The sequence below is a fragment of the Ciona intestinalis genome, chromosome 6 (assembly GCF_000224145.3).
Source record: "Ciona intestinalis chromosome 6, KH, whole genome shotgun sequence".
NCBI lineage: Eukaryota > Metazoa > Chordata > Ascidiacea > Phlebobranchia > Cionidae > Ciona > Ciona intestinalis.
The window spans coordinates 1,434,881-1,460,964 of NC_020171.2; the positions used below are offsets into that span (position 1 = coordinate 1,434,881).

The 26,084-nt window shown below is 35.3% G+C and overlaps 1 protein-coding gene and 1 long non-coding RNA gene across 8 annotated transcripts in view; one reads left to right on the plus strand and one right to left on the minus strand.

The window, feature by feature from the left end:
• LOC108949551 overlaps positions 1-26,084 on the plus strand; it is a 48,483-nt gene that overhangs the window by 18,341 nt on the left and 4,058 nt on the right. The window contains exons 4-6 of the long non-coding RNA XR_003395986.1: positions 4,377-4,577; positions 5,133-5,252; positions 14,708-14,799. This is a non-coding gene — a long non-coding RNA (uncharacterized LOC108949551). The remainder of the gene's footprint in view (positions 1-4,376; positions 4,578-5,132; positions 5,253-14,707; positions 14,800-26,084) is intronic.
• LOC100175809 (voltage-dependent T-type calcium channel subunit alpha-1G) overlaps positions 1-26,084 on the minus strand; it is a 38,700-nt gene that overhangs the window by 10,809 nt on the left and 1,807 nt on the right. For 2 of the 7 annotated variants that reach the window (XM_018812275.2, XM_018812276.2), the window contains 21 exons: positions 17,390-17,695; positions 13,667-13,787; positions 13,297-13,430; positions 12,077-12,177; positions 11,389-11,590; positions 8,396-8,598; positions 8,075-8,196; positions 6,943-7,035; positions 6,357-6,574; positions 5,961-6,127; positions 5,487-5,646; positions 5,019-5,239; positions 4,384-4,574; positions 3,926-4,069; positions 3,522-3,673; positions 2,977-3,171; positions 2,624-2,741; positions 2,193-2,348; positions 1,504-1,686; positions 987-1,098; positions 80-342 (listed from right to left, as the gene is read on the minus strand). In XM_018812275.2, coding sequence (XP_018667820.1) covers positions 80-342; positions 987-1,098; positions 1,504-1,686; positions 2,193-2,348; positions 2,624-2,741; positions 2,977-3,171; positions 3,522-3,673; positions 3,926-4,069; positions 4,384-4,574; positions 5,019-5,239; positions 5,487-5,646; positions 5,961-6,127; positions 6,357-6,574; positions 6,943-7,035; positions 8,075-8,196; positions 8,396-8,598; positions 11,389-11,590; positions 12,077-12,177; positions 13,297-13,430; positions 13,667-13,787; positions 17,390-17,592 — 3,459 coding nt within the window. In that variant the 5' untranslated portion in view covers positions 17,593-17,695. Of the gene's footprint in view, positions 1-79; positions 343-986; positions 1,099-1,503; positions 1,687-2,192; positions 2,349-2,623; positions 2,742-2,976; positions 3,172-3,521; positions 3,674-3,925; positions 4,070-4,383; positions 4,575-5,018; positions 5,240-5,486; positions 5,647-5,960; positions 6,128-6,356; positions 6,575-6,942; positions 7,036-8,074; positions 8,197-8,395; positions 8,599-11,388; positions 11,591-12,076; positions 12,178-13,296; positions 13,431-13,666; positions 13,788-17,389; positions 17,696-19,842; positions 21,634-22,523; positions 23,787-26,084 lie in introns of those variants that run through there. The other 5 variants (XM_026834874.1, XM_018812272.2, XM_018812274.2 and 2 more) reach the window with 5 other exon arrangements.

A 26,084-nucleotide genomic window follows, 5' to 3' on the forward strand; every position in this document is an offset into this window, starting at 1 on the left:
AGTTGTATGAAATAGACACCTTTTACCGACTGTCGTTGCTGCCACAGAAAAAATAAATAAGTTGCATTTATTCAAATACCTCAGTACTTGACTTTCTTGAAAGCAAAGAATGTTTTTTGTTTAGTTGTCCGCTGTGCCCTTCGCTTTCTGTCGAGCTACCAGATTTGAGCGTCTGATTTTCGACAGTTTTTTCCATAAATGATTTTTCAATTTCATGTCTTTGTATTGGTGAATGCAGTGTGGGCGTGTGTAGGGGCGTAGCAGCTGTTCTGGTTATAACTGGAAGTAACCGGTTTTCACCAGTTGTTTCAGAAAATGAAGAGTTGGCTGATAGAATATCATCTGTGGGATTTAAGGGTTAAAGTCTAATTATACACATGCTTATGATTAAATAAAAATATATGATTTTAACATGTATGCTTACTGTCGAGTTATAACATAGGCGTCTTCTTATACACCAGACAAAACCGAAAACCCCATATCATAACATTGTTTTTTTTAACAAAAAGGTTTCTAATCTATTGTCATAACTTATCTACATACAAAACAATTTCAATCAACTAACATACCCAAAAAAACAAGTGTGACCTAACCACCTAAAATCCTAGACCAAGAGTCATTACCAATACCATTATACATATTGACGAAACGGCCGAAAAGCTTTTAAGAAAAGGGGAAAGGCCTTTATGGTGTCTTTATAATTTGAATTTTTAATGTGATTGTGGTTTCTGTGGTCTAGAAATTGGGATTTAGGCACGTTTCAATAAGTGAAGTGACCGGAACATGAGGGGAGGTGTCAGAAGGTTCAGGACTTGCACATTTGATGACTGAAATGAAATAACATTACCCCCCCAGAGGATTTACACAGAAGGTTGAGTTGGTACAGGAACCAACATCTTAAAGCCAAAGTCTTATCTTGGATTTATATTTTCACTTTACAAATTTTTTTTTTCAAACAAATTTTTTAAAAAGTGTTTCCTTCTTACCTTTTGATGATGTGATTTTGATCCTTGGGTTACTGGATCTTGTAAGGAGCTCCACTTCTTCATCATCATCACTGGAAGAGCTTGTGTCCTCCAGAAGATTGTCTCCACCATCCTGAAAGAAATGATTATCTCTTTAAAAAACTAAAAAGTAGAAATTTTTAAAAAGATTTTTTTTTATGTTACTTCAAAATCATTCTTTTGTACCTTCTGTGCAATGTCAAACTTAAATATTTGGCAATGATTTCCAAAAGATATTAATAAATTATGGATGACATTTTTAATTGTATTTTAGTTTGAAGCAATACCAATATGGTAATAGGTTACTAAATATATTCTGTTGTAAAATACTCAAGTTTAGTGTAAGTTTAGTGTCATTATATATAGATGAATGAATGAATGATGTGATTTTACAATGTTCTACTTGTGATACAACAAAGACCTCTATGTTATGACTATGGGACAAACTATTAAACCATGCTAAAATTTGAAAAACTAAAAACAGGATTTTGCTACACACATGCGGAGCTGTTTTCTTTTTTTCTTTAATTTTAGGACTCATAGATTTGCCAGCTATAGGCCCAGTGATACCCAGCGCCTTTGCGACCCTCTTGGTGTAGTTTTCAGCCAGAATCGCTGGTTCTTCTGCGTCAGAATCTTCTTCATCTTGAGACGTCTGATTTTCTGCCTCAGTAGAGTAGCACTAACAACAACGCATGCAATGGTAACAGTGCTGCCGGTTTTTATGGCCACAGGATGAAACTACTACATTTTTGGGGTGATTTTTACAACTGGAAGCAGTTGAAACAATGACAACAGTGCTGCCCGTTTTTTTCTGGTTCTAATTGCAGTCAACAATTAAGAAAATAAATTTTGTTTTAACTGGAAGCACTGTAACAATGATAGTGCTGCAAGTTTTTTTTGATTTATTTAATAGTTATTATTTATGTTTTTGTTTTTGGAAGCACTGACAATAATATGTAATTACACCAACATAAAACACCATATACTATTGGGGAATTTTTAAAATTGGTTTAAATGACTATTAATGAAATATCAAAACATCAAAACACATAAATTTATGGATTACACAAAAAGATTGGGATTTTTTAATTTTTCAAATATAATAAACTGTTATACATGCCGCAAAATTATGAGACACTGAATACATAAACTGCCTGCAAATACCAGTTAAACACATCAACATACCTCTGCCTGGAAACCTTCAACCAGAATTGCAACAAGTAAACTGAACAATACATAGTTTCCGATGGTCATCAAAGTTACGAAGTATATAGCTGCAAAAGGCGATGTGGCAGCCATCCCGTTGTATAATACAATGTTCCAGTCTTCTTGGGTTAAAATCTGGAAAAAGGGTAATTTAAATAAACATATGGAGTGTATTATGTGTTTTCTTGGACACACATGGTGTATTTATACACCTCATGCTCACTGTCAAGTTATAATATGGGTATCTTTTTACACCTAAAACACAGGATGTATTCATACACCTCATGTCCCCTGTTGAATTAATTTTTTGGGCCTTTTCTTACACACCAAATACATGCATAGTATTTTTATACACATCATGTTCACAGTAGAGTTATAACTATCTATACACCAAAGACAACAATACACACCTGAAACACAGTAACAAAAGCCCACAATAAAGAATCAAAGTTTTTCCGATCACATTCAGTTCTTCCATGCTGGTTAACCCAACAAAAATCGCATCCAAATAAATGCATGCCAAGAATACTGGAATAGAAATAAAGTTAAAAATAAGACATGAAGATATATTCTATTTTAAGTAGGTGTGGTCTCACATCGTGACACGCCACAGGTTTGATTTAAACCAGGATTGGCCTATTATCCCAACATCCAAAGTGCTACCACATGAACCCACCATTAATAAAAATTACAAAAAAGGAAACATTTAATTAAAAATAAAACAATATCAAACTGTAAACATTTGAATAAAAATAGAAAATACCTGAAAATAAATATAAATAAAGTAAGTAGCATCATAAAAGTCGCCACGTTGTCCATAGTTTTCATTAGCACCACTAACTGGCGCTGGAGAGCTGGCATAAACCGAACAAGTTTAAGAACGCGAAGTAATCGAAATGTTCGTAACACAGATAAACCACCTCCACTGTTTTGTGTGCCTGCTGCTATTTCCCAAACACTGTAAATAAGTCCATTAAAAATTGTTCACCAAAATTTTTATAAAGTATTTCTATTTTATATTTTAAAAAACTAACATTACCTCATAATGAAAGTTAGTGCGTCAAAAAAAAACGTCAAAAAAAGGATTTGTTTAGTGTTTTTTATATATAAATATTTTCCACTGTAAACCAAAGGTGCTACAACCCATGAGTGACCACCGGGGTAACACATAAAAGTGTCTTGACCTTAAGGACAAAAATTTGTCCATGGTATCCCCAGAATAATTTGCATTGCCCATAAATTGCTTAGATGAAACACTATATTTAGCATTTTTCAAGTTATTTTTTAGTTTTTTTTTCAAAACCTTACCTTATTATGACAATAAGTGCGTCGAAAACATTGTAGAGATTCTTAATATAACCAGCAAAACCATATGCCACGATTTTGGACAACATTTCCAGGGCAAATAGAGTGGTAAATACAACATTGCTGATTTCCAATACCTCAGTTAACCCTGTGGGCTGGAAAAGTAGAAGTTTGTTTAATTTTGTGTGAATAATTAAATCTAAATTATCAGCCATACATTAAAAAACATAAAAAAATACTAAAAACTCATGACCAAAAAAGTTACAAAGTGGTAACTTGTAAGCAGGCACAAGGTGTATAAAACAGATCATTTTATAATAATAACAACTTTTCCTGCACCAGTATGCAAGTTGAAATAAATTTCATTAATTCAATTCAAATTTAAATTTATTCCCAATACAAGTTACCTGATTATGATGTTCAATGCCCATACTTAGTGTATTGATTAATATTGCCACCATAATGCCCCTGTTGAAGTAGTTGCTATCCACAACCACTTTTGTTTGTGTTTGGAACTTTGAAAGGATAGACTCGCTATTTTCCTTATCCTCCTAAAGGGTTCAAAAATGTATTTTTACAGAAAGTAATGTGTTAACTAAAAATAGTTTATTTTTTTTCTAAATATTTAACTAAAAACACATTTATTTTTATTTTCCTCCCGAATGGTTATGAGAATAAAAACTAAAACGTCAACATCTTTTTTTGCACAAAGTAATGTGTTAACTAAAATAATATATATAAAAAAAGCAGTTTTCCGATATGTGATTAAACTAAATTATATCGTCAAGAAATTATAATTTTGTTATCATAAAATATGAAACTTTTTATACAAAACTTTTATTGAAACTTTTTTCGCAGGCGTTACCTCATTTTGGGAACTACCACAACAACATAGACATCTTCTAAAACGTGATGTATTTTCGACTTCTACTTCTGCTGTTGGCTCAAATATACAAGGGTTGACTTCATACTCAGCACATGAACAATTCAACTCAGATGTTACAAAACTTTGGGGGCAGGGACTGGTTTTACCAAGGACCTCAACTGGGTTGGCAACTGGTAAGAAAATTGAAAATGGCAGTTATTAGTCTGTGTTGGGGTAATGTTGGGAGTTTGATATAGGTGGGAATTTTATTTGTTTGTTTATAAGTTGCTGTTTATTTGGCTGATTCAGTGGCAGAGTGGTTAGTACATCTGCCTCTAGTTAAAAGTGTATGGATTTGTGGCTTAATGCTGCTACTATTGTAGGGTTCAAGTTCTTGTGCAAGACACCTAATGGCAATTCCTCCAACCCAGAGGTCACTAATGGGTTTCCTAAATTGTCAGCCACATTACCAATAAAAAGGCCAGAGGTGTTGGAACAGAACACTCGTGTGACAATGACTGTTATTGCCCGGTCAAACTAGAATAAATAAGTGCCATTCATTCGTACATAACTGGACAATGTTTTCTAAAAATACGCCAATGGTGTTAAACACATTTTATTTACCACAATCTTACCTATTATATCATCATGTATTCTGACTCCTGTGCAAAACCTTTCTGTTGGAAATCCGCAATCAAGCGTACTCCTTTTAAAATACACTGAACCAGGATTTACGTTTATTTCTGCAGATGGTCTGCGATCTGAACATAAGCTGGGACTTCTTTGTCCAACACCAGACCCAGATACCGAGTGTAGGGAGGTAGAAAGACCAGGCGTGGGAATGGGAACTGTCAGCCTGGATAATAAAGGTAATAATGTGATCCAAAGTTAAAATTTTTACAAAATGTTGGTAAGTTTTCTTTTAAATTTGTGGGCTTTAACAATTTTGGTAGTTCATTCTGTTGTTGAGCAAAAAATTAATGAAAAACAAAAATTTGGGGTAAAGTTAGATTGCAAATAAATTAGGCATAAAAACATGAAAAACCTAGGAATATCTCTTTTGGTTTTATTTGGTTAGCAATAAATTAGACATAACTACTTACTTGTAGCCAGTTTTAATGGGGTCACCAATCTCACTTGTACCATCAGTGACCATCAGTCTTTGGGGTAAAATAGATGGGTAATTTTGTGGGGTGCGAGCACGGGGTTCTGACACAGTGTCTACTGTATTGTCCTGCTTTTCTAATGTTCTTATGATGCCTTCTGTCGACATGGAAATAATGTTTTTTTTGTGTAGTGGGCATGGGTGTAGTAAAGTAAGGGATGAATTTTGAATCTGGTCAGCCATTTTAAAAGTTAGGTTAGCTTTAGAGGTGCATTTTAAAAACGGCTAAAACGTTTTAGCTACATAGCTGACATAATGGCAAAAAAAAACAATACCATTTTCTGTAGCAAGTGCAGCTTTATCAGAGTGTTAATGAAGTACCAGGATCAAAAATCTGACAGTATTCGGAGCAAAAAGCATTAACTTCTTTCCGAAGCAAAAAGCGTTGCCATATATGGGATATATAACGTACCAGTTCTATCCAGTGTTTCTGATATATGGTAATGATGATGATGGTGATGATGGTGGTGATGTAAGTGGATTGATTTCTTCTTCTTCTTTGATTGACAGGTGGAGGATTCTCGTTTGATCTCGACTGATTCATTCATCTTTTTTTTCAACTTCCATTTGTTCCATCGTCTGTGAAATGTAAACACCTCATGCTCACTGCCGAGTTATAACATGGGTGTCTTCTTATACACCGGACAAATATCTATGGTGTATTTATACACACTTGAGCTCACTGTGAATTTATAACAAAGATGTCTTCTTATACACCATGTGTGCTCATTGAATGGGATAGTCTAGAACCAAAACCGCAAATAAAAAAAAAATCTCCAAAACCAAACACACCACACAGAGGACTTACTTTCTTATCTTTCTTTTGTTCCTTCTGTACAAATGTGAGATATACTTCAGCATCTCTTCATAGCAATTTCCTGGTGGTGAATAACTTGCAAGGGTGCTATCATTAGACTTAAATCTTAGTCTTTGTTCTTCAATTAGTCTTTGCTCTCTTTGCTTTGTTTCTGAGAACTGAGTCGCTATGACTACGAGGCAGAGGTTGATCATGAAGAAGGATCCAATCTGGGAAAAAATTGCGTGAATGTAACTTATTAATTTTTGTGCGGTGGGTAAAACAGTAGTTATAACCTGGGTATTGATTAAGCATCCAAAGAGACACAATGGTATTGAGCCTTGAAACCATTAACACATGTTTAAATGTATATACATCTAACAGCAGGGTAAAGTATATACATCTAATATATATACATCTAACAGCAGGGTAAAGGATACGTAATGCTTGAAAATGAGGATTTGAAAACATATAATGTCACCCCTGTTTTAAAAGCTGGAGTGGACATCACTCCAGACACAACAGTGTTACACCTAGGACTACAGTTACAGGGATATACTTATATTTATATATATATATAAGTTAAAAAGTGACTTACCACAATAAGTAGAATGAAATATATAAAGCTATAGAATGAATATCCGTCCATGAGGTAATACATAATGTCAACCCAACCTTCTAAACTAATAACCTGTAAACAAAACAACATGTATATATTTAAAGCCCAATGCAATTAGTTTTTAACTTATACCAAAACTGGCAAAACATATAGTAGGGTGGGAAAAGATGGGACACCTTTTTATTTCATTTTCTTTTCGCTTATGGTAGTAAATGAAAAAAAATTCAAAGAATTATGAAACCGTATCTTCACGACTCCCATAGACCGTATACCAAAACTGGCAAAACATATATTAGGGTGGGGGAAGATGGGACACCTTTTTATTCCATTTTCTTGTCGCTTATGGTAGTAAATGAAAAAAATTCAAAGAATTATGAAAACGTATCTTCACGACTCCCATAGACCGTATACCAAAACTGGCAAAACATGTAGTAGGGTGGGGGAAGATGGGACACCTTTTTATTCCATTTTCTTGTCGCTTATGGTAGTAAATGAAAAAAATTCAAAGAATTATGAAACCGTATCTTCACGACTCCCATAGACCGTTGTTATTTGTTTAAAACACAATCAGAATATTTAAATATTATGTGCTATAGGTGTCCCACCTTTCCCCACCCTAATATATGTAAAAAACTGGTGGATAATATTTGGGGTACACAAACTTTCCTGAAATCCAAACATCTTTATTAGAAAACAAAAGGTTTGGTGTAGTTTTATACATATTGTCAAATATGGTGTCTTGAATGAATGATAAATGAAATTTATTTCGTCTCTTCGGTCACGATAATGAAGGACAGGAGAGTTTGGAAAAGCGTGAAGATGGGTAGTAACGATAAAACATCAGTTGTTAAAACACACTTATTGATAAAAAAAAGAAATATTGTTTTGAATAAAAGGTGTGACCGTTACACCCTAATGCATGAAATGCATGAACAAAATGTTAAATACAAAAAAGTGTAATAAAACTTCCGTTTATTATTTTTAAAAACAAAAAGGTGTAATAAAACTGTCGCTGCCCGGCCACGCAAGCTGGGATGAGTTACATTCATTATGCACAAGTACAGTACATGCTAATTGACACCATTTGCTTTAATGGGATTTAGGGGCTCACCTGAAATATGGCCACCCATGCGTACATGATGTTGTCAAAGTTAATCGAACCCAGATAAGGGTTTTGGTCGCCTGCTTTACATGTGTTGAAATATTGATTCCAATCTATGCAGTTTGTTGCACCTGTTAGGATAAGTAGGTATAATAAACTGCTCAGAATTAAATATATAAATTTCTGATAAATTTTTTGCTCAAAAGTCAGTTTTAGAAAAACAACATGCTTTAAGCATAAAGCAAAATAAATGGTTCAATTATTTTTAATATATGAACGCAAATTTGTAAAAAAAAATATAAAAAAATAAAAAGTTTAAAAATAACGTACCAGTTAAATCTGTGTATATATGATCCATAGCTTGTCCTGGGATAAAACTTGATATATTTAATGAACAAGTAACATTGTTGACTTTATTGGGAGTTATAATATTACGGTCCATGCATTTGAAGTCTCCGTTGTCAATCGGCAGCGAACATATTGCGACTTCATCATCAGAATCATCAAGAGTAAAGTAAGGGGGTAAGTTGATGCTGTGGGGAGTATTGGTTAAACGGGTGAACATGGGGTAAATATAGGTATTGTTTTATCAAATCAGAGGTTATAGTAATCATAGGTCAATTTGTCAGCGTGTCTGCTTTTAACCCTCAGTTTACGAAATCAATGATGATTCCATTATGGGCATATGTGTCCTTGGACGATTGCCTCAACCCAGTGGTACCTTATTTATGGGGTGTCTAAACTGTCAAACAAAATAGCTTGAAATGTAGTAACAAATTGAAATTAAGTAAAAATAATGAAAAGGTACAAGTAGTGCTAGTGATAAATTAAAGATCATGTTGTATGCGCAAACACCCAATGCCCGCTGTCAGGTCGTTAATTAATGGGTGTAGTGTTGAAAGTGACTATACGTATACACTCTTTGAAATGCTTTAGAACGAACCACTTAAGTGTACTTGACGCACCACCCACCGTGTACACAGTTCACGCCACAGTGCATTTACTCCAAAATAAATCGTATTTGGAGAAATTGTAAGTGAAAACAACATTCATTCTGAGCCACGTTTTGCAGTAAAATAAAAACTCGAATCCCTAATTGCAAATTTGGCGCAGCTGGGTAAAGGTTTATTGTTTTCCTGTAACCACGAGTGCGTTCTTAAGCATGCACTTTAAAGGGTGGGCGTTTCAGGATCTATTTTGAATTAAAAATTCTGTTTCTGGTTTCAGAACAAAGTAGGTAAATGTTATTTTTAAGACAAAACTATATATTATGCATAAGTGGAGAAAATTTTATATAAATACATTTTATGGACAAATGTTATCGAATTTTGATATAAAATAAACAATAATTTTTATACAGTAGCGAAGATCAGGTTAATTAAAACAAAAGGAAAAGGAAATTTGCAACAAAATAGCAGTCGTTATACACACATAGATAGTAAAAATGCTCAAATAAAAGCGTCGGATAAAATTACGGCTGCTAAACCCATATTTTGACATTATGCACATGGTACTTGCAAGTAGATAGAGATTTGCTGCAGACAGATGCGATAAGGTAATTGTAAGTCTGTGACTCATACCAAAAAGAACCGGTTTTAGCCGGAACATACGGGATTTTAACACGAGTTTCGTGTGTACTGTAAATAAACAAGGTTTAATTAGACTAGTAATCCAATTTCAATAACCAGTGATATATACCTGTGAGCATAACATTATTATATTCTATATCACTGTGTCTTTGGTATTTAGATTTAACCTTTTTATCAAATGTCTCTTTATACGCAAGTGCTGTTGTATTATAACATTTAGATGTGAAAACTCAATTTACAATATTTTAAATGCTAAATTTTGTTTGCTCTCTTTGGGAATATGGATTTTAAATTGATTTAAAATTTGAACAAGATGAACTAGTTACAATTTAAACTTTGGGAAACTCAAAGGCAAATATTAAAGTCCGTCTGTTACTACCTAAAAAGGACTAATCCTAGATTTAAAACATGTTTTCATCTAAAAGGGGATTAGTGTAAAATTATTTTTTTATTATGGTTGCTATAAAATGTTAAGATGTAATAGGATGTATAAACTGTAGTAATTTTGTTCATAAAAAAACTGAATGTTATGACGTCATAACATACATTATCACATCATGTATAATAATAGCATCATATATCATAATGACGTCATAACATACATTATGACATAACATACATTATGACATCATATATTATTGCTAAACTAAATTTTCAACATGAAATCCTCATGAGATGAAATCATGACACATTAATCACGGAATATCGACTCATTTTGTTTAAAATCATTAAAATTTTAATCAAATCCCAGAGCAGGTCATACAATATGTCAAAATATTCAGATTTTGTGGTGATATCATTATGTATGTCATGTCTGGTAGAGTTAGTATGGGATGTTATGACAGGGTTGCAGACAGGTGTGGCAAAACTGTCTGATTGGATGATTGTATTTTATTCATCATAACATGATGGGGCAATGATAGTTGTTAAAAGTAAAACATAAGTGTTCTGTTTAATACACCTCGTACCTGCTTACGAGTCGCTGTATATGTGACTTTGTAGGTGATTATTTTGGGGAATTTTTTTTTACTGTATGGCTATTTTATTTTAGTGTAATTTAGATAATTAATAAGTACTGGGTTAGGTTAGAGCATCTTGCCCAAAGACATGCATACACAATGGTAGCAACATCAAGCCTTGAACCTGTAAACTCTTGTCCAAGAGCAGGCTAACCATTTTGTCACAGCGCTAGATAGTTTAAGAAATATAAGACTTAAAACAAACTGGGAATAACAAGGTTTAAGAGTGTTGTGTTGAAAAAATAATATTTTATTGACTTTTTGGCTTACATTATTCAAAGATTTGATTGACGTTTAGTAAAAAATTATCTCTAAGTGTTAACTGTTATATGACCGAATTTTGTTACATCTATGGGATTATTTTGGGCAATGACGTCAAATAGAGACTGTATTAAACAAATTAAACGTAAATTGGTCAATAAAAATTTAACAGTCTTGCGAATTGATCAAAACAAGAATTTAAACGAAGTAAAATATAGGTGTCATCATACACTGGAGAAAACTAAGAGATTTTTATATATCACATTAAACTTTGGGTAAAATAATAATAATATTTGTCGTTTCGATTACGGTAGCGAAGATTTAGAAATATTTTAAGCGAAAAGACAGGATATGGCGACAAAACAACAGTTGTTAAAACACGCTTACAGTTAAAAACATATTTACATTTAGGAAGAAAATAAGCGCGTCGCTACACCTATAAGTTTCGACTTACCTGATGTTACTATGTTTGAGTGTAACCATATCCCCGGTAATATTAAACACATGAGGGTCAAGAAAGCAGCGCTGTCTTAAAGTCCCTTCCCATAGTTGTACAGCTACCACCCCGAATATAAAGAACACAAATGAACACAGCATAAGAACGTTGCCTAGCATAGGTAGTGTATCAAGTAGTAACATCACCAAAATTCTCATGTCTGGAAAATATAAAATGGCTTTAATAAGGTGTCTTGTTTTGTTTGTTTTTTTACCAAAATCTGGGGCGACATTGTTAGCATAAACATAGGTAACTAAATTGATTATTGTGGCGAATAGTGTATAATTTGGCTCTGCTTGTTTGTATAGACAAAAATCTGCACTGAGGTGTCAAACAAACGCACATAATATTTTATTCTAGTTTTAAAAATTTGGATTATATACTCCAGACACTCCTATAGTGATGCCTAGTCTAGCTGTCACTGACTGCAATAGATATACAAATCAATACAATATTTATTAACTCATTAAAATAAATTACAAGTTTTTAAATGTTTTTGATCAGTCAGAATAATAATCAATACTATATACAATTTTACTCCCAAAAAAGAATTTCTATCATTTTTGACCCAGTTTAAATTTCGGGGAAAAATTTCTTACATCAAATCTAGTATGTGTTTATTCTTGCATACATTATTCAAACTTACTTGGCACCCTATTTATTGCACGAAGAGGCCGTAACACGCGCACTGTGCGCACTGATGTGAAATTCATGGTGTCTTCCATTTGAAGGGTGTACTCCAGCATTCTAACAATAGAAAAATATAAGGTTAAAAACTATTTGGGATGTGGGGGAAGATGGGACAGCTTTAGCACATGAAAAATGACTTTTGGGGATGGGAAAAGCTAGACACCCGAGTCGAAATGAATAAATATGTCTGACCTAGATTTGGTGTATAAGTTTAAATAGGGAAAGAAACTAGGTCATTCTGTTCACAATTGTTTCACTTGTGTTTCCCAATATTGCAATGAGACGGCTTGGGTAAACATGTTAATTTAGCTGTTTTAGTAACTTGAAACACTTGACAAAATACCCGTAGGTGTACCACTGATCCACTAACTAAATATAACTAGTATTGGGTTTCAAAACCACACACTCAGTACTTATAATTGATCTGTAAAGACCCAACACAGTTTAAAAACAATTTGAACTATAAAAAGTAGTTAGGATTTTCTCCTTTTTGGTATACAAGTCCCAGATGTATCATGTTGTGTTATATTTTGGTATGCCACTTTATTCTCAAAAACTTTTGGTTCTTGAGGTTTTTGTGGCAGCATAGAATAGCTTGTTATGCACAGAGCGTATCAAAAACATCAGCCAAGTTCAGGGCTACTGGTCTTGCTATGCAGAGGTATTTCAAATCGAGCATGAAGTATTGAGTGACTTAAGCAGTAGCATAATGTGCATGAGGTATTCACATGACAAATTACACGAAATTTGATGCAAACATTGCTGCAAACTGGGCATTGCGTTATTTTAAACTAGACTTCACAAAACATTTTTTTTTGTTTACATGATTTTTTTCGATAATGCGATATTCACATGACGTATTACACGAAATTTGATGCAAAAATTGCTGCAAATGGGTCACTGCGTTACTTTTAACCAGATTTCACAAAGGGTTAATACTTTTTTTCTTGACGTTATAATATGAAATTGATTATTGCTGAAAACTGACATCAGTCTATTTATTCAAATAGAACAAAATGTAGTGTCTTATAATTTTAAATGACATAATACGTATATTATGGTGGGGTAATGGGCCAGTCCTGGCCTAAATTGGAGGACCTATGTCATGCCACACTGTGGGACCTAAGCCACTTACAATAGACAAATAATTTTAAATCCCAATATATTTTAACTTACCCACAAAGGACAATAAAGAAATCCAATCTGTTCCATGCTTCCCCTAGATAACCAAGCTTTCCCCACACTCCCATTGCCAACATCTTAATCAGCATTTCCAGTGCGAAAAATGCAAACACAAAGTGGTCAAACATCTGAAAAAGATTTTAACTGGAACTTTTATACAAAGACACATACAGACATCATTCATCCGTTTTTAAACTCCCAATCATATAGTAGTATGGGGAAAGATAGGACACCTTTTCACTCTATTTTTTCATCTGTGATAGTAAACAAAGAACATTCAAAGAATTATAAAACCGTATCCTCACGACTCCCATAGACGATTAATAATTGTTTAACAGGATATTTGGATATTATGTGCACATACCTCTAAAACCATGCATCTCTCCGACTCGCAGTGAAGTCCTGTTCTATGCTGGCATGGCTGGTATAATCCAAGCGTAACACAGTTGATAAGTATAACCAGCATACTCACTCTTTCAAACCATGTGAATATGGGAATAGTGTGTTAAGGGAATAAAAATCACGGTAAATGTTGTGTGTATGGCCAGTATGGGTATAAAAATATGTGTAAGTTAGGGGCATTAAAATTGGGTGTGAATACTATATACTACTGTGGGGTAAGACGGGACAACTGGGTGTAAATATTGTGTTAAAAGGTGTAAAAGTCTCTATGTAGTGTGGGGACATTAAAATTGGATGTAAATCCTGTGTATATGGGTGTGAAAGTAGATTATATAGTATTTGTTGTTTTGATATAAATTCATGCTGTATCATAATTGTGTGTTTTAAAATTACAACCAGGTTCAAGCAAGGGCTTTTTTTATTACATGTTGCCTATACGTCGTTTAATTTCGACACGGGAGTAAAATATCCCGAAACACACCACTTCAAACGACAGGTCCTGCCTCAGAATTCCGACGTTAATGCCTAGCTTGCATTTCGTTACATAATTTATGTTGCTACGTGTGCGTTTGGTTGTCGAATTCCGTGCCATTTATTTCCCCTTGGGCCTAATTCAGCGTGTATTTCAATGTTGGTTCTATTACCTGTCGCTCGAAATTAGTACCGGGGTATCGGGTCTGCGCGTTGTTGCGATCTCCGATATACTGTATTTAAAGAGTCCTTAGGGACTCCACGTTCTATATCGGGAAAAACAAGGCAGGCACAGATGTCTTTACAATGTTACAATATAATCAAAATCGAATTGCAATTTATTTACTAGATTATGTAAACGGCAATGCCCCGTTAAAGCATACACTAAGCCGCGGCCTACTAGACGTATCTCTAGTAGGCCGTGAGAAAGCTAATGTGGGGTTCACTAGACTAAAATAAAAAGTGACGCTAACTATTTTTAACAAAACGTATTTCACAAAATCACAATCTTATTCGTATTTAACTTTTACAGGTCGCGCAACGAGCCAAAAGCCACTGGAAAAGCTTCCAGCTCAATCGAAAAGTTGATTGATTACACCACAACACCCACTATAACATGGCACGGTTAGTGATCCATAAAACGCAACGTTTTTTTTTTGTAAATTTCAGCTTACAAGTGATTCATAGCAGACATTTAGGTTTAATTTAGACAGCATTCAAAAACAATGGAAAATTTTCCGCTTAAAAATGTATTGTTCTTAATTAGGGGAGTGAACATGTTTGTTTTACAATCGAATTTGTGTTAAAAGCGGTAGAAAGTCAATTTAAAGTCGCACGATTTAAATACGGGAACTTTTTTAACTGAAGCGGATTGTAGAGGCCAAAATAACAACGCACCAAAATAACAATACGCACGACCCATTTGGTAGTAAACACTACGAGAAAATAAAAAGAAAAGGTGACCCATCCCCCCCTAGCCTACCATACATATACACCTTATCCTACTATCGGGAATCAAAGCGACAAATCAACTTGATCGGTTTTGACAGTCGTGACTGATCGGAACAAATTAATCTTCCTGTCACGGCGCGGTAAACTGATGTTAACGCTTTTTGCTCCGAATACTGTCAGATTTTTGGTCTTGGTGTTTCGATTAACACTTTGATAAAGCCGCACCGGCCACGGAAAATGGCGTTCTTCGATTTTTTCATTACGTCATCAGTTTGACGTAATACCGACACAAATATAACGGTAATTAATTTGTATGCGATCTGTTTTGGGGTGATTTATGTAAAATGCGCACAACGTAGCGAGTTTTTGCGAAATCATAATGTATAAACATGGTTATGGTTTAGGAGTCTTGAAATGATAGCGATATTTTGTTTTGTTGTAGCTTACTTGAATCCTACTATATATATAGTAGGGTGGAGGAAGATGGGACACCTTTGTATTCTATTTTCTCGTCCCATATGACAGTAACCGAAGAACAGTCAAAGAATTATAAAAACGTATCCTCACGACTCCCATAGACCGTTGTTGGTTGTTTAAAACAAGATCAGGATATTTAGATATTACGCGATAAAGGTGTCCCTTCTTCCCCCACCCTACTATATTTTAGAATGTTGTAACCCACTAAAATCCACAAAGTAATTAATTTAAATAGTTGAATTGTAAAAGTAATAAATAAATAATATTGTATAGTACGAAAGATGGGACAGCAATGAAAACTCTAAGAATTATAAAACCGTATCTTCACGACTCCAAAATGTCGTTACCAATTGTTTAAAACACGATCATGATATTTGGGTATTATGTGCTAAAGGTGTCCCGTCTTCCCCCACCCTACTATGTTTAAACAATTTGTTTTGACCATAATGTATACATGACATATGGGAGTTTAAAATTCGACCAGTTTGGCAGCTATGTCAGTTACTCTGGTTTGTTTTATTCATAAGCCCAGTCATTATGGCGAATTTTGCTCTGACGTTTCAACCCGCCTACTCGTTTGCCGCAGTAACGAAGCATGAGTGATCGTGTTCAACGAAATTCGGGTTTGTTATTGTTATATGATTTCATTCTCTTGTTCTCTTGTATCGTTCGTTTTAGTAGAAAACAAAAAAAACGTTTACAAAAAAAAAACATTCCCACGACTAAAAATGAGCGTTGTTAATTTTCAAAATACGTTGAGGAATATTAGATTTAGGCGCTATCGGTATATCTATTTTACCCCACAGTACTATACTACAGTCAACGTTGTTTAAACACAGTGCGGTTTATAAACCCATAAAGCTATTCAAGCGTGAAGCCGGAATTGTGCAAAACGCGCCAATTTCAGTAATTTAATAAACCGATGAAAGATCTGTATCAAACACAACGTTTACGTGATTTGTGAAGGCAGACCAACGTGCCGCCGGCTAAGTTTGTATTGAAGTTTCCAGTTACTTCGGGGCTTCATAATATTCGGGACTATTTAATTTAAATGTATAAACTTTGTATAAGGCAGTTATACTTAAGAATCGGTGTGTTTGATTTAGCAGCTATATTTGATCTAAATGAAAGGATGAATAGATTTAACTTCGCGTAGCGGGGCAATGACGGTTGTAATAACACGGGTATTCTGTTTCATACACCCTGTGCCCGCTTACAAGTTACGACGCATATAACTTTGCTTTGTAACTTAGATATATAGCAGGGCGGGAGAAGACGGGACACCTTTAGCACAAAATATCCTGATCGTGTTTTAAACAATTAACAACGGTCTATGGGAGTCGTGACGATACGGTTTTATAATTCTTTAGATTTTCTTTGTACTAAAGAAGCTGAGAAAACAGAATAAAAAGGTGTTCCGTCTTACCCCGACCATATATGTAATACAAAATGCGATGGTTAAGCACGTTGCTTTTTAAGAACGATTGAATGCAACTTTTTTTTCCTCGCTTGGCCGTGCAACGAAAGTCATTATAAAATGCGATCGTTAAACCAGTTGTTTTTTTAGGGTTTTTGACATGTGCGTATTACTCTGCATGTTAATGGCGTACTTTCGGGTAATAATCGTTTCTTGCCACAAGTGACAAGGGGACAAAGGCATTTGATTAATGAAACGCCCCACCGGTGATGTAAATTACAGCGAAATTGGTGTGTCTGTTAGCCCTATGCTTACACAGAGTTCATTAATAATTTAAATCTAAAAGCTACACAGACGTGAAAAGGATATGGGTTCGCCACCATCCGTAAGCACCAGATCCTCGGGACGCTCGTCTGTTTCAGCGATAATAGGACCACAGGGTAAAGAGCAGGGAAGAGAGGCCCTTCATAGCTTCTCCCCGAGTCCTCGTCCTCGGATCCGTCCTTTTTCGTGTCCTCCGGACTGTCGTCTTCTGATCTGCTTTGGAAAGCAACCGTTTTTCCGCTTTCCATTTTCGAAGACAAGGTTTGAGAAATATTTATTCCGTCAGCTTCGTTGGTGTTCCCAACCCGAGATCGTTTTCGTCTTCTTTCAGCATTCCTTACTGCCCTAAACCTGCGAGCAATGCCGGTAAAATTTATTTAAAATACTCAAAACGTTCCAATACTCTAAAAGAAAATGTCGCCAGTTACAAAAAAGTATGTATTTTTATAACATTTTCAGTGAACTTTTTATTAAGTTTTATTAAGTTCTGCGTCTACACAACTTCCAAGGCAAGATTAAATGCTGGCGATGGTGTTTTATTGCCTTGCGTGTGGACCTTGTATAAAAATGCTATAAAAACAATACCGAGTTACAATAACAGCATTTCCTTACACTGCATATTAATGAGATACTTATGTGTTTGTTCAATCTGATGATAAACCACTGTACTAAAAGGCCAACGGCGATTTGAAATTAACTAATAAGTCTATTACACTGAACTTTTCATATTTTCCCAATTTGTTTTGGTAAACGCATGATTAATTCGGTATAGTAGGGAGGGGGAGGGCACCTTTAGCACATAATATCAAAATATCCTGCGGTCGTGTTTGAGGAACGCGGTTTTATAATTCTTTGAATTTCCTTTGTTTGCTACGAAATCAGACGAGAAAATAAAAGGTAAAGGTGTCCTATCTTCTCCCAGCATACATTCGAAAATTATAGAACCAGTGTAGTATATACTAACTAAGTTCGTTATATATTGACATATAGTAGGGTTGGAGAAGATGGGACACCTTTTCATTCTTTTTTCTCGTCCTATTTGTCAGTAAACAATAATAATTAAAAAAAAATAAAAAAATGTATCCTTACGATTCCCATAGACCGTTGTTAATTGTTTAAAACACGATCAGGATGTTTAGATATTATGTGCTAAAGGTGTCCCATCTTTCCCCACCCTACTATATATGTTTATTTGACCTCTCGCTGCAAACTGCGTTGCATACGATGCTGCGTATATATACTAAAGTGTAGACTACGCTTCGCTTTAATAAAAGTTTTTTTTATTTCGTGATAATCAGACTGATAAGTCTAAAGACTTCTTGCTGTGCATTCGGTATACCGACGTACATGTATATACTGCTGTGATACGTATATTTAAACAGTACACTATACATAGCTTTTGAACAAAATTCTGTATATAACCTGATCTATCATATGTATATATATAGTGAAACTCGAGGTTTTCTTTTGCGCAAAATAGCTGACAGTGCTGCAAACGTGAATTAGATTACGAGTGTTTTCAAGCGCCTTGTCGTTTCTTCACCAGACCGCAACGAAATACCGGTTATAACGTTCTCTGGTTGCTTTTTGATGCCTGGTTGGCCATTTGTCAAGTAGCACTTAAGCAGAAACACGCTACCGTGTTAGTTTTGCGGTATATGAGATGTTTATCAGCGAAAAATATAGCCAGCAGTTAGTAGAAACGAGTTACCTATATCGCCTGTCAGTCGATTCTTCGCACTCGATTTACTGTAACTGCTAAAGGGGATTTCGGACTCGCGGTAAAAAGAGATTACGCTTAAACTGAAGTTGTGTTCTCGCTGCTACCCGTCGATCGCTAGAAACTGTCGTGCACCTAATTTTTTGCGCATTTTTCGCATAATCGGTATTTCTTTTTCACTTGTGTTAGGAAATCTAAATTATTGTTTTTGTTCTTAATCGTATTTGTTCAGTATTTTCGCACTAGAGCATATCTTCAAATAGGAGACTTTCACTTTACATAAAACTCGTTAAGTACCGTGGGGTAAGATGGATACCGTTAACACCTAATATCCCATATTTCCCGATAACTTTCATTCAGAATCTGCAGGTAAACACTTCTGCAAATATTCCGTTTACTATACCAAATGGAACTATAAAAAAGAATGAAAATGTCTCATCTTACCCCACCCTACTATCCTATATGTGATTTTCTATAACAAGACTATACGGCAAATACCGTATGTTCTTTAAATATTCCGTTTACTAACAAGTGGAAAAAGAAATATTTCTGAACCATTACTATACTATATTTGACTTTCTATAATAAGAGCGTACACTACAAATACCACATAAGCTTATTACTCGTCCGTTCGTCTGGTCAGACAATTAATGATACGTTAGATAGAATATACAATACAATTCGTCGTAACGCTGTAAGAAACTAGTTATTATTTGAATGACTGAGCTATCCAGGCGAAACGGACGCTGACAAACATATTTTTAAACAACTTTCTCACCTGCCTTCAGTCAAACCACTTTCGTGCTTACACCCGTGTCAAAACAGCTTAGAAACCCTGCTCAAACTTTGCCTAAAATGTACCTGAAAAACTAGGGATTCTGTAACGGGAGCTGAAATCGCTTTTGACCGGAAAATGACGCTCGAAACCCCGCGGGGCTTCTCTCTTTCCCGAGCATCTGTCACGTCGCACGTGCGCTGCAGACTGGCAGAAAAAAATCGATTTTTTATTCATCGCTGTGTATCTGCTGATAAAGAAGATATTTGTCAACGCACCGGCCTCTCACTTTTGCTTTCTTCTTAAACTCTCTCTTCTACCTGTGTTAAACGGGGCGTGACCAGACTGCCCCTACACGCCCCTTATGTTATGATAGCATAGAACGTTTCAGAAATAAAAATATTTACTCTCCTTTTGTACATTTAACGCGTATTTTATAACTGCAGCGCAATCTTATTAAATTAACACATAATTACCTACGTTTATGCGAAAATTGGTACGGAAATTGAAAGTTTAAGGAAATAAAATACGTGACCCGCCGCTGAAAGAAAGAACATACGAGCAAATGCTAACCGTCTAATCGGTTACCGGATATGAATGCTAAAAAAACTTTGTTTACCACCAAATGGGACGATAAAAAGGGGGGGAACCATCTTGAGCCAACCTACTGTATTTTAAGTTATCATGTCCTCTTTTCATAGCCCGAAGTTTATAACTGCAACCAAAACATGTTTAACTAATACATAAGAAACGTTTCAAGTTGTAACCATTTTACTCCTGTAACCCCTATATACCCCAAAGCGATAACTCGAACCTATTTCCCAGTATTTCGGAAATCCCCTTTCGTAAATCACGTACTGCAGACGGTGAGCGAAAGTGGAAATTTTTGTTTTTCGTCACCAAAGAACTTGTTGGTCCTCAAATACGTAAACGGTCGCGTGTTTTACTCCCATTCAAGCGTATACAGAACCCACAGTTATTCGCAATCTTGCATTTTAAATAGGTTTACTCTATTTTGAAAGAAAACGACAATTTAAAATAAAATTAAGTGATAAAATTTCAAAATCTGTTAAAGGTTAATCGTATAATTAAAAGCAGCTAACAGAAATACTTATGGCACTAGAAATTTTGTGTTTGCTGTCAACAATCTACAGTTTAAAAAATATTTAAAACGAAAAGACCGGATATAACGACGAAACAACAGTCGTTAGAACACTTACAGTTAAAAACCTATCGAAATTGTTGAGGTATTGCAATATAGCTTCGTTTTTATTAGCATATACGTCTCAGCCGAATCTGAATTGTTTAAGCACTAAAAAGAGTTGACCTTTCTGGCAAAGTGAATTGCCCACAGATTACAAGCGTAAACTGTATATGATTTAACGAGCATGAGAATTGACAGACTGGCGCTGAAAATGATTGGGCGCGCCTCTATAACTTAGAGGGGGTTCGGGGCTTGACGCCGCTACCATTGCGGCGTATCTGTCAAGATACTTTAACGCTGATTGCTATAATCCTGCTATAATCCTAATTAGCTGTTAAAGTGGTAACTCGTAAGCGGGAACGAGGTGTATGGAACAGAACACCCATGTTGTAACGGCTGTCGTTGTCTTGAATTATTTGAATTATTTCTTGGTAAAGCCGTCAGCGCAAATACTTGAGCATAAAAGAGTCAACATTATGAGCGTTTAAACACCAAGGCAAATAGTAAGCATAACATTTATTGGAATTCTACAATTCCCTCAAGGTTATGTCCAATTGATTTACATTTAAATTTTGTTTTTTCAAAGAACGTCGTGGTATAGACTTTACAGGTTCGAGGCTTGACGGCGCTAGTACCATTGTGGGCGTTTGTGTCCCATGGCGAAACAAGCAACGCAAATGCTATCTACACAAAAAATTGCATGAGTGGTAACTCCCGTATGCGAGCATGAGGTGTATAAAACAGAACAGCAGCGTCGTTAGCGGGCACGCAATGATAAATAAGTTACATTCATTCATGCGTATAAAACATAACACCCGTGTTATAATGACTATCGTTGCATCGCCATACGAGCATGAATAAGTTGCATTTATTCAAAACAGAGATATCTCAAGGGGCCAGGTTAACCGTGCACACTAAAATTTCAAGAGGTAAATGGAGATTTATAAAAACCCGCTAAACAGAATGTCGATTTTTAAAATTGAACCCCAATGAAAGGAAATGATTTTAAATTGGGTTGCGTTCAGTAAATAGCAAAGGCACGAATAAAATGAAATTGCCAAGAAATTACACGCGCGGCATGACTAGAAAATATATAAGTTATCAACGACAGTGTAATGTTTGTAATAGCTTCAGCAACAATTTAATTAGCACGAACGTAATATATTTGTGTACAAAATAAGTAGGGTGGGGGAAGATGGGACATATTTTCATTCTATTTTTCCGTTCCATTTGGTAGTAATCAAGATATTCAAAGAATTATAAAACCATATCCTCATAGCTCCCATGGACCGTTATTACTTGTTTAAAACTCAATCAGAATATTTGGATATTATGTGCTTTAATGTTCTGTCTTTCCCACCCAACTATATATATCAAACAACGCTTCATATAAATTATAACTTAAAGACACTACATTACTTTTGTCCCAAGTCAAACTATGCCGTATTTATATTTCCAACAAATGATTTTCAGTAATTACCTGCTCGTAACCGGTATTGACCGGTTAAAATCGGTTTCAGCATACATGGTTTGCTACCGGTTCATTTTCATGTAGTAAGTTTCATTTTTGACGATCAGTTTATTCATAAATCCTTTTCGCATATCATGACATTAGATTAAGTTTTCAGCATTGAATTTGTAACTGATGTATCTATATATGGTTTCTTTGGGCAATAGGTAAATAAAGATGTAAATATTTCATTGGAAAATATGATATTTTTACAGTGTCTTTTTTTTTGCGCCTAATGAATGAATGTAACTTATTCACCCTCGCGTGGCGGGGAACTACAGTTTTCTAACACGGGTGCTCTCTCTTGCACATCTCTCAACAACCTATACCTCCTGCTGACTGAACATACTAATTTCCTGGTACAATATACGACACCTATATCGTCAATTCGTTTCAGACCCACCATGGTTTAAAAACGTTACAACATCCGCCGTCATACATAGCAAAACCTATACATCATGCTAACTGTCGACTTATACCAAACTGCCATCTGCTAAACTATAAAACACACGTATCGTCCAATCGCTTTATGTCCGCTATGGCTTGAACGTTAAAACATCGGCCGTCATATTTAAAAAACCATATACCTCATGCTAACTGTCGACTTATATGAACAAACGGAATGAACAAACTGAGTGCTGCCTTCTGGTACAGCATAAGACATGCAATGTCCATTCATCTCGTGACCGCTACGGCTTTACCTTTATAACTTCCGCCGTCATACATAGCAAGTCATATACCTCATGCTTATAACTGTCGACTTAAAACAAACGAAGTGCCTTCTGGTACAATATAAAAACACGTATGGTCCATTCGGCTTCTGCCCGCTATCTGGCTTCAACATACATAACCCTATATAAGACACTTTAAGGGCTCGCTTTGAACAGGTATAAATACTTTATGCGGCCTATTTAATACAACCCCGCTACGAGAAAGAACTTTTCTCCGCTATACCTGGTTTTATTGTTGACCCGTTTGATTTTCCGCACTCGTATTGTTGTTTAAGAAAACGAAGCACTTTTCAGCCGGAATGTTTTTCTTGGACGACAATGTTTTTAAAGCTTCGGAGCTACTCGATTTGTAAAGAAACCAAGACAAGCCATAACGTTGCGGTTATGGCATTTAAATGGCCATAGCTCGGCATAGCCAATATCTTTATATCGTATAATTGGGTGGAGAAGATGGGGCACCTTCAGCTCGCAAACAACCAACAACGGTTTATGGGAGTCGTAAGGATACAGTGTTATAATTCTTTGAATGTTATTTGTTTACTACCAAATTGCACGTAAAAATAGAATGAAAAGATGCCCCCTCTTCCCTCCACTCTACTACACACCGAATAATAGGGTAATATTACGGCCATATGGCCCACTATAGCAGTGACTAACATCGCTTTTTGGTTAATCTAGCTTATATTATTTCAATAGTTGTAATTGAAAAAAATCGTGAAATAACCAGTGACCAATACACCTTTAGTACCTCGAAACTCGCATACGTTCCGCTAAACAAAATGTACGAAGCGAATGTTTCTGGATTCTAATTTGCCGATAAGTATTTGCATATATACTATAATAGTCGTGCTTTAGTACTACACCCTTTACAATGAGGTCTAGTACCTATTATATTGCCTACTCAATATATATTGAGTATGAACGTATTATTACTATTCCTGTTAAATATCTTCAGCCTATTTTTCTCACACTGTAGGCATATTCACACAACCCATATAAACGTTCCCACCACGAAAACGACGGTATCATTTTATTCTCATGTAATTACAACTTTAGCAACGTCTTGACACCGAATTTAATAACCGTTATGCTCCATGCCATTTGACCTGTGAGGTTTATACTGTAACAGCACGACTCAAACCTGTACTTACACCCTTGTAGAGTAGGGTCGCACCTTCGTAATTACGACCTTAAAACGCAACAGACAGAGAACGGGCGAGTCTTTATTGGAATAATTGCGCAATATATTATCCACACGTCTGTTTAAGCGCAAATGCTTCTTATAATGAAAGTCCCATTAAGAAACGGCGTTGAGTGTAAAGGTAGAATCGATACCCGTTTTACGAATTGTCAGGTGTGGAGCAATACACTTCCAAGCGTTGATTAAAGAATGCGTAAATGTTATATTCCAATTAATCTGTCTATTTAGTGGGCGGAAGCCGGTTTAATCGCACGGTTTTAATCTTTATGTTACGTTAAAGATATTACTTTGTTGGATGTAACTCAGGTCAAGGAAGGCCATTCAATCGTAAAATTTAAACCTGACAGATACCTGTTCGTGTAATGTATTGTAGTCAACATATGCGTTCAATTAATACATCTCAAACGGTTTAAGTATCCTATATCTGTTTTCTTTAGTAGTCCGGCGCTGTAGCGCATATATGTATCCTAGGGCATTATATAAAGGTGATGTAATCCAGTGGCCCCTTATTGGTTGTACAATAAAAAGCAAGGTAACACGGTATAACTTGAAAACGAGCACGCGTTGTATAAAACAGAACACCCGTGTTATATATATTGTTATGATATTACGTTAGGTCCCCAATACTTTCTTGTTATAGCGCCACCAGGCGGTATTTGTGAGTCACGTGTGACGTTACGACATTGAATGACATTGACTAAGGTTTTTGTTTTTTTACATTATTACATATTGGCGGTATTTGTGAGTCACGTGTGACGTTACGACATTGAATGACATTGACTAAGGTTTTTGTTTTTTTACATTATTACATATTACACCGTGACGTTTGAATTACTTCTTAAGATCTGTTTAGTTTGATAAACTTGTTTCTCACTTAATAAACGACCGAAGGACATAACATATATATATGTATAGTAGGGTGGGGGAAGATGGGACACCTTTGGCACATAATATCCCGATCGTTTTTAAACAATTAACAACAGTCTATGAGAGTCATGAGGACATATTCTTATTTCTTTGAATGTTCTTTATAGAGAAAATAGAGTTAAAAAATGTCCTATCTTCCCCAATCCTACTGTATACTGTCGTATATATATATATATACTGTCGTTGACCGAGAAGTTCAGACCATTCGTTTTCATTATTATCCAACACACATTGGAAGAACGCGCACATTTTGTTTTTCGGTAGTTCTAAGTGCTAACTAACTGTAAAACTGCAATACATTGTAATATAGTGCAATCTGTTGTAATTCCATTCCGAAAATATGAGGTATTATATGCTAACAGTATCCATCTTACCCTATATAATTAAATAAGCCAAATTGTGTCCAAAATAACTTTTAAAGTATGCAAGTAATCCTGAAACAACTAATCATGCTACATTGAATTATTCATAAGTAAACGTACAATCTGAACTGGCCAATTGCGTGGGACTGCAATGTCCAAATTCTGCTGACAGCGATTTAAAGCATTAAAAATGTATGCTCGCATGGCCGACGTAGCCACAAAGTTTAATATTATTAATTAAGCCGCTTATGGAAAGATTATTAAGCGATTAAGGGGTGCTTCGGGGGCGGAGCATTTTATATGGATTACC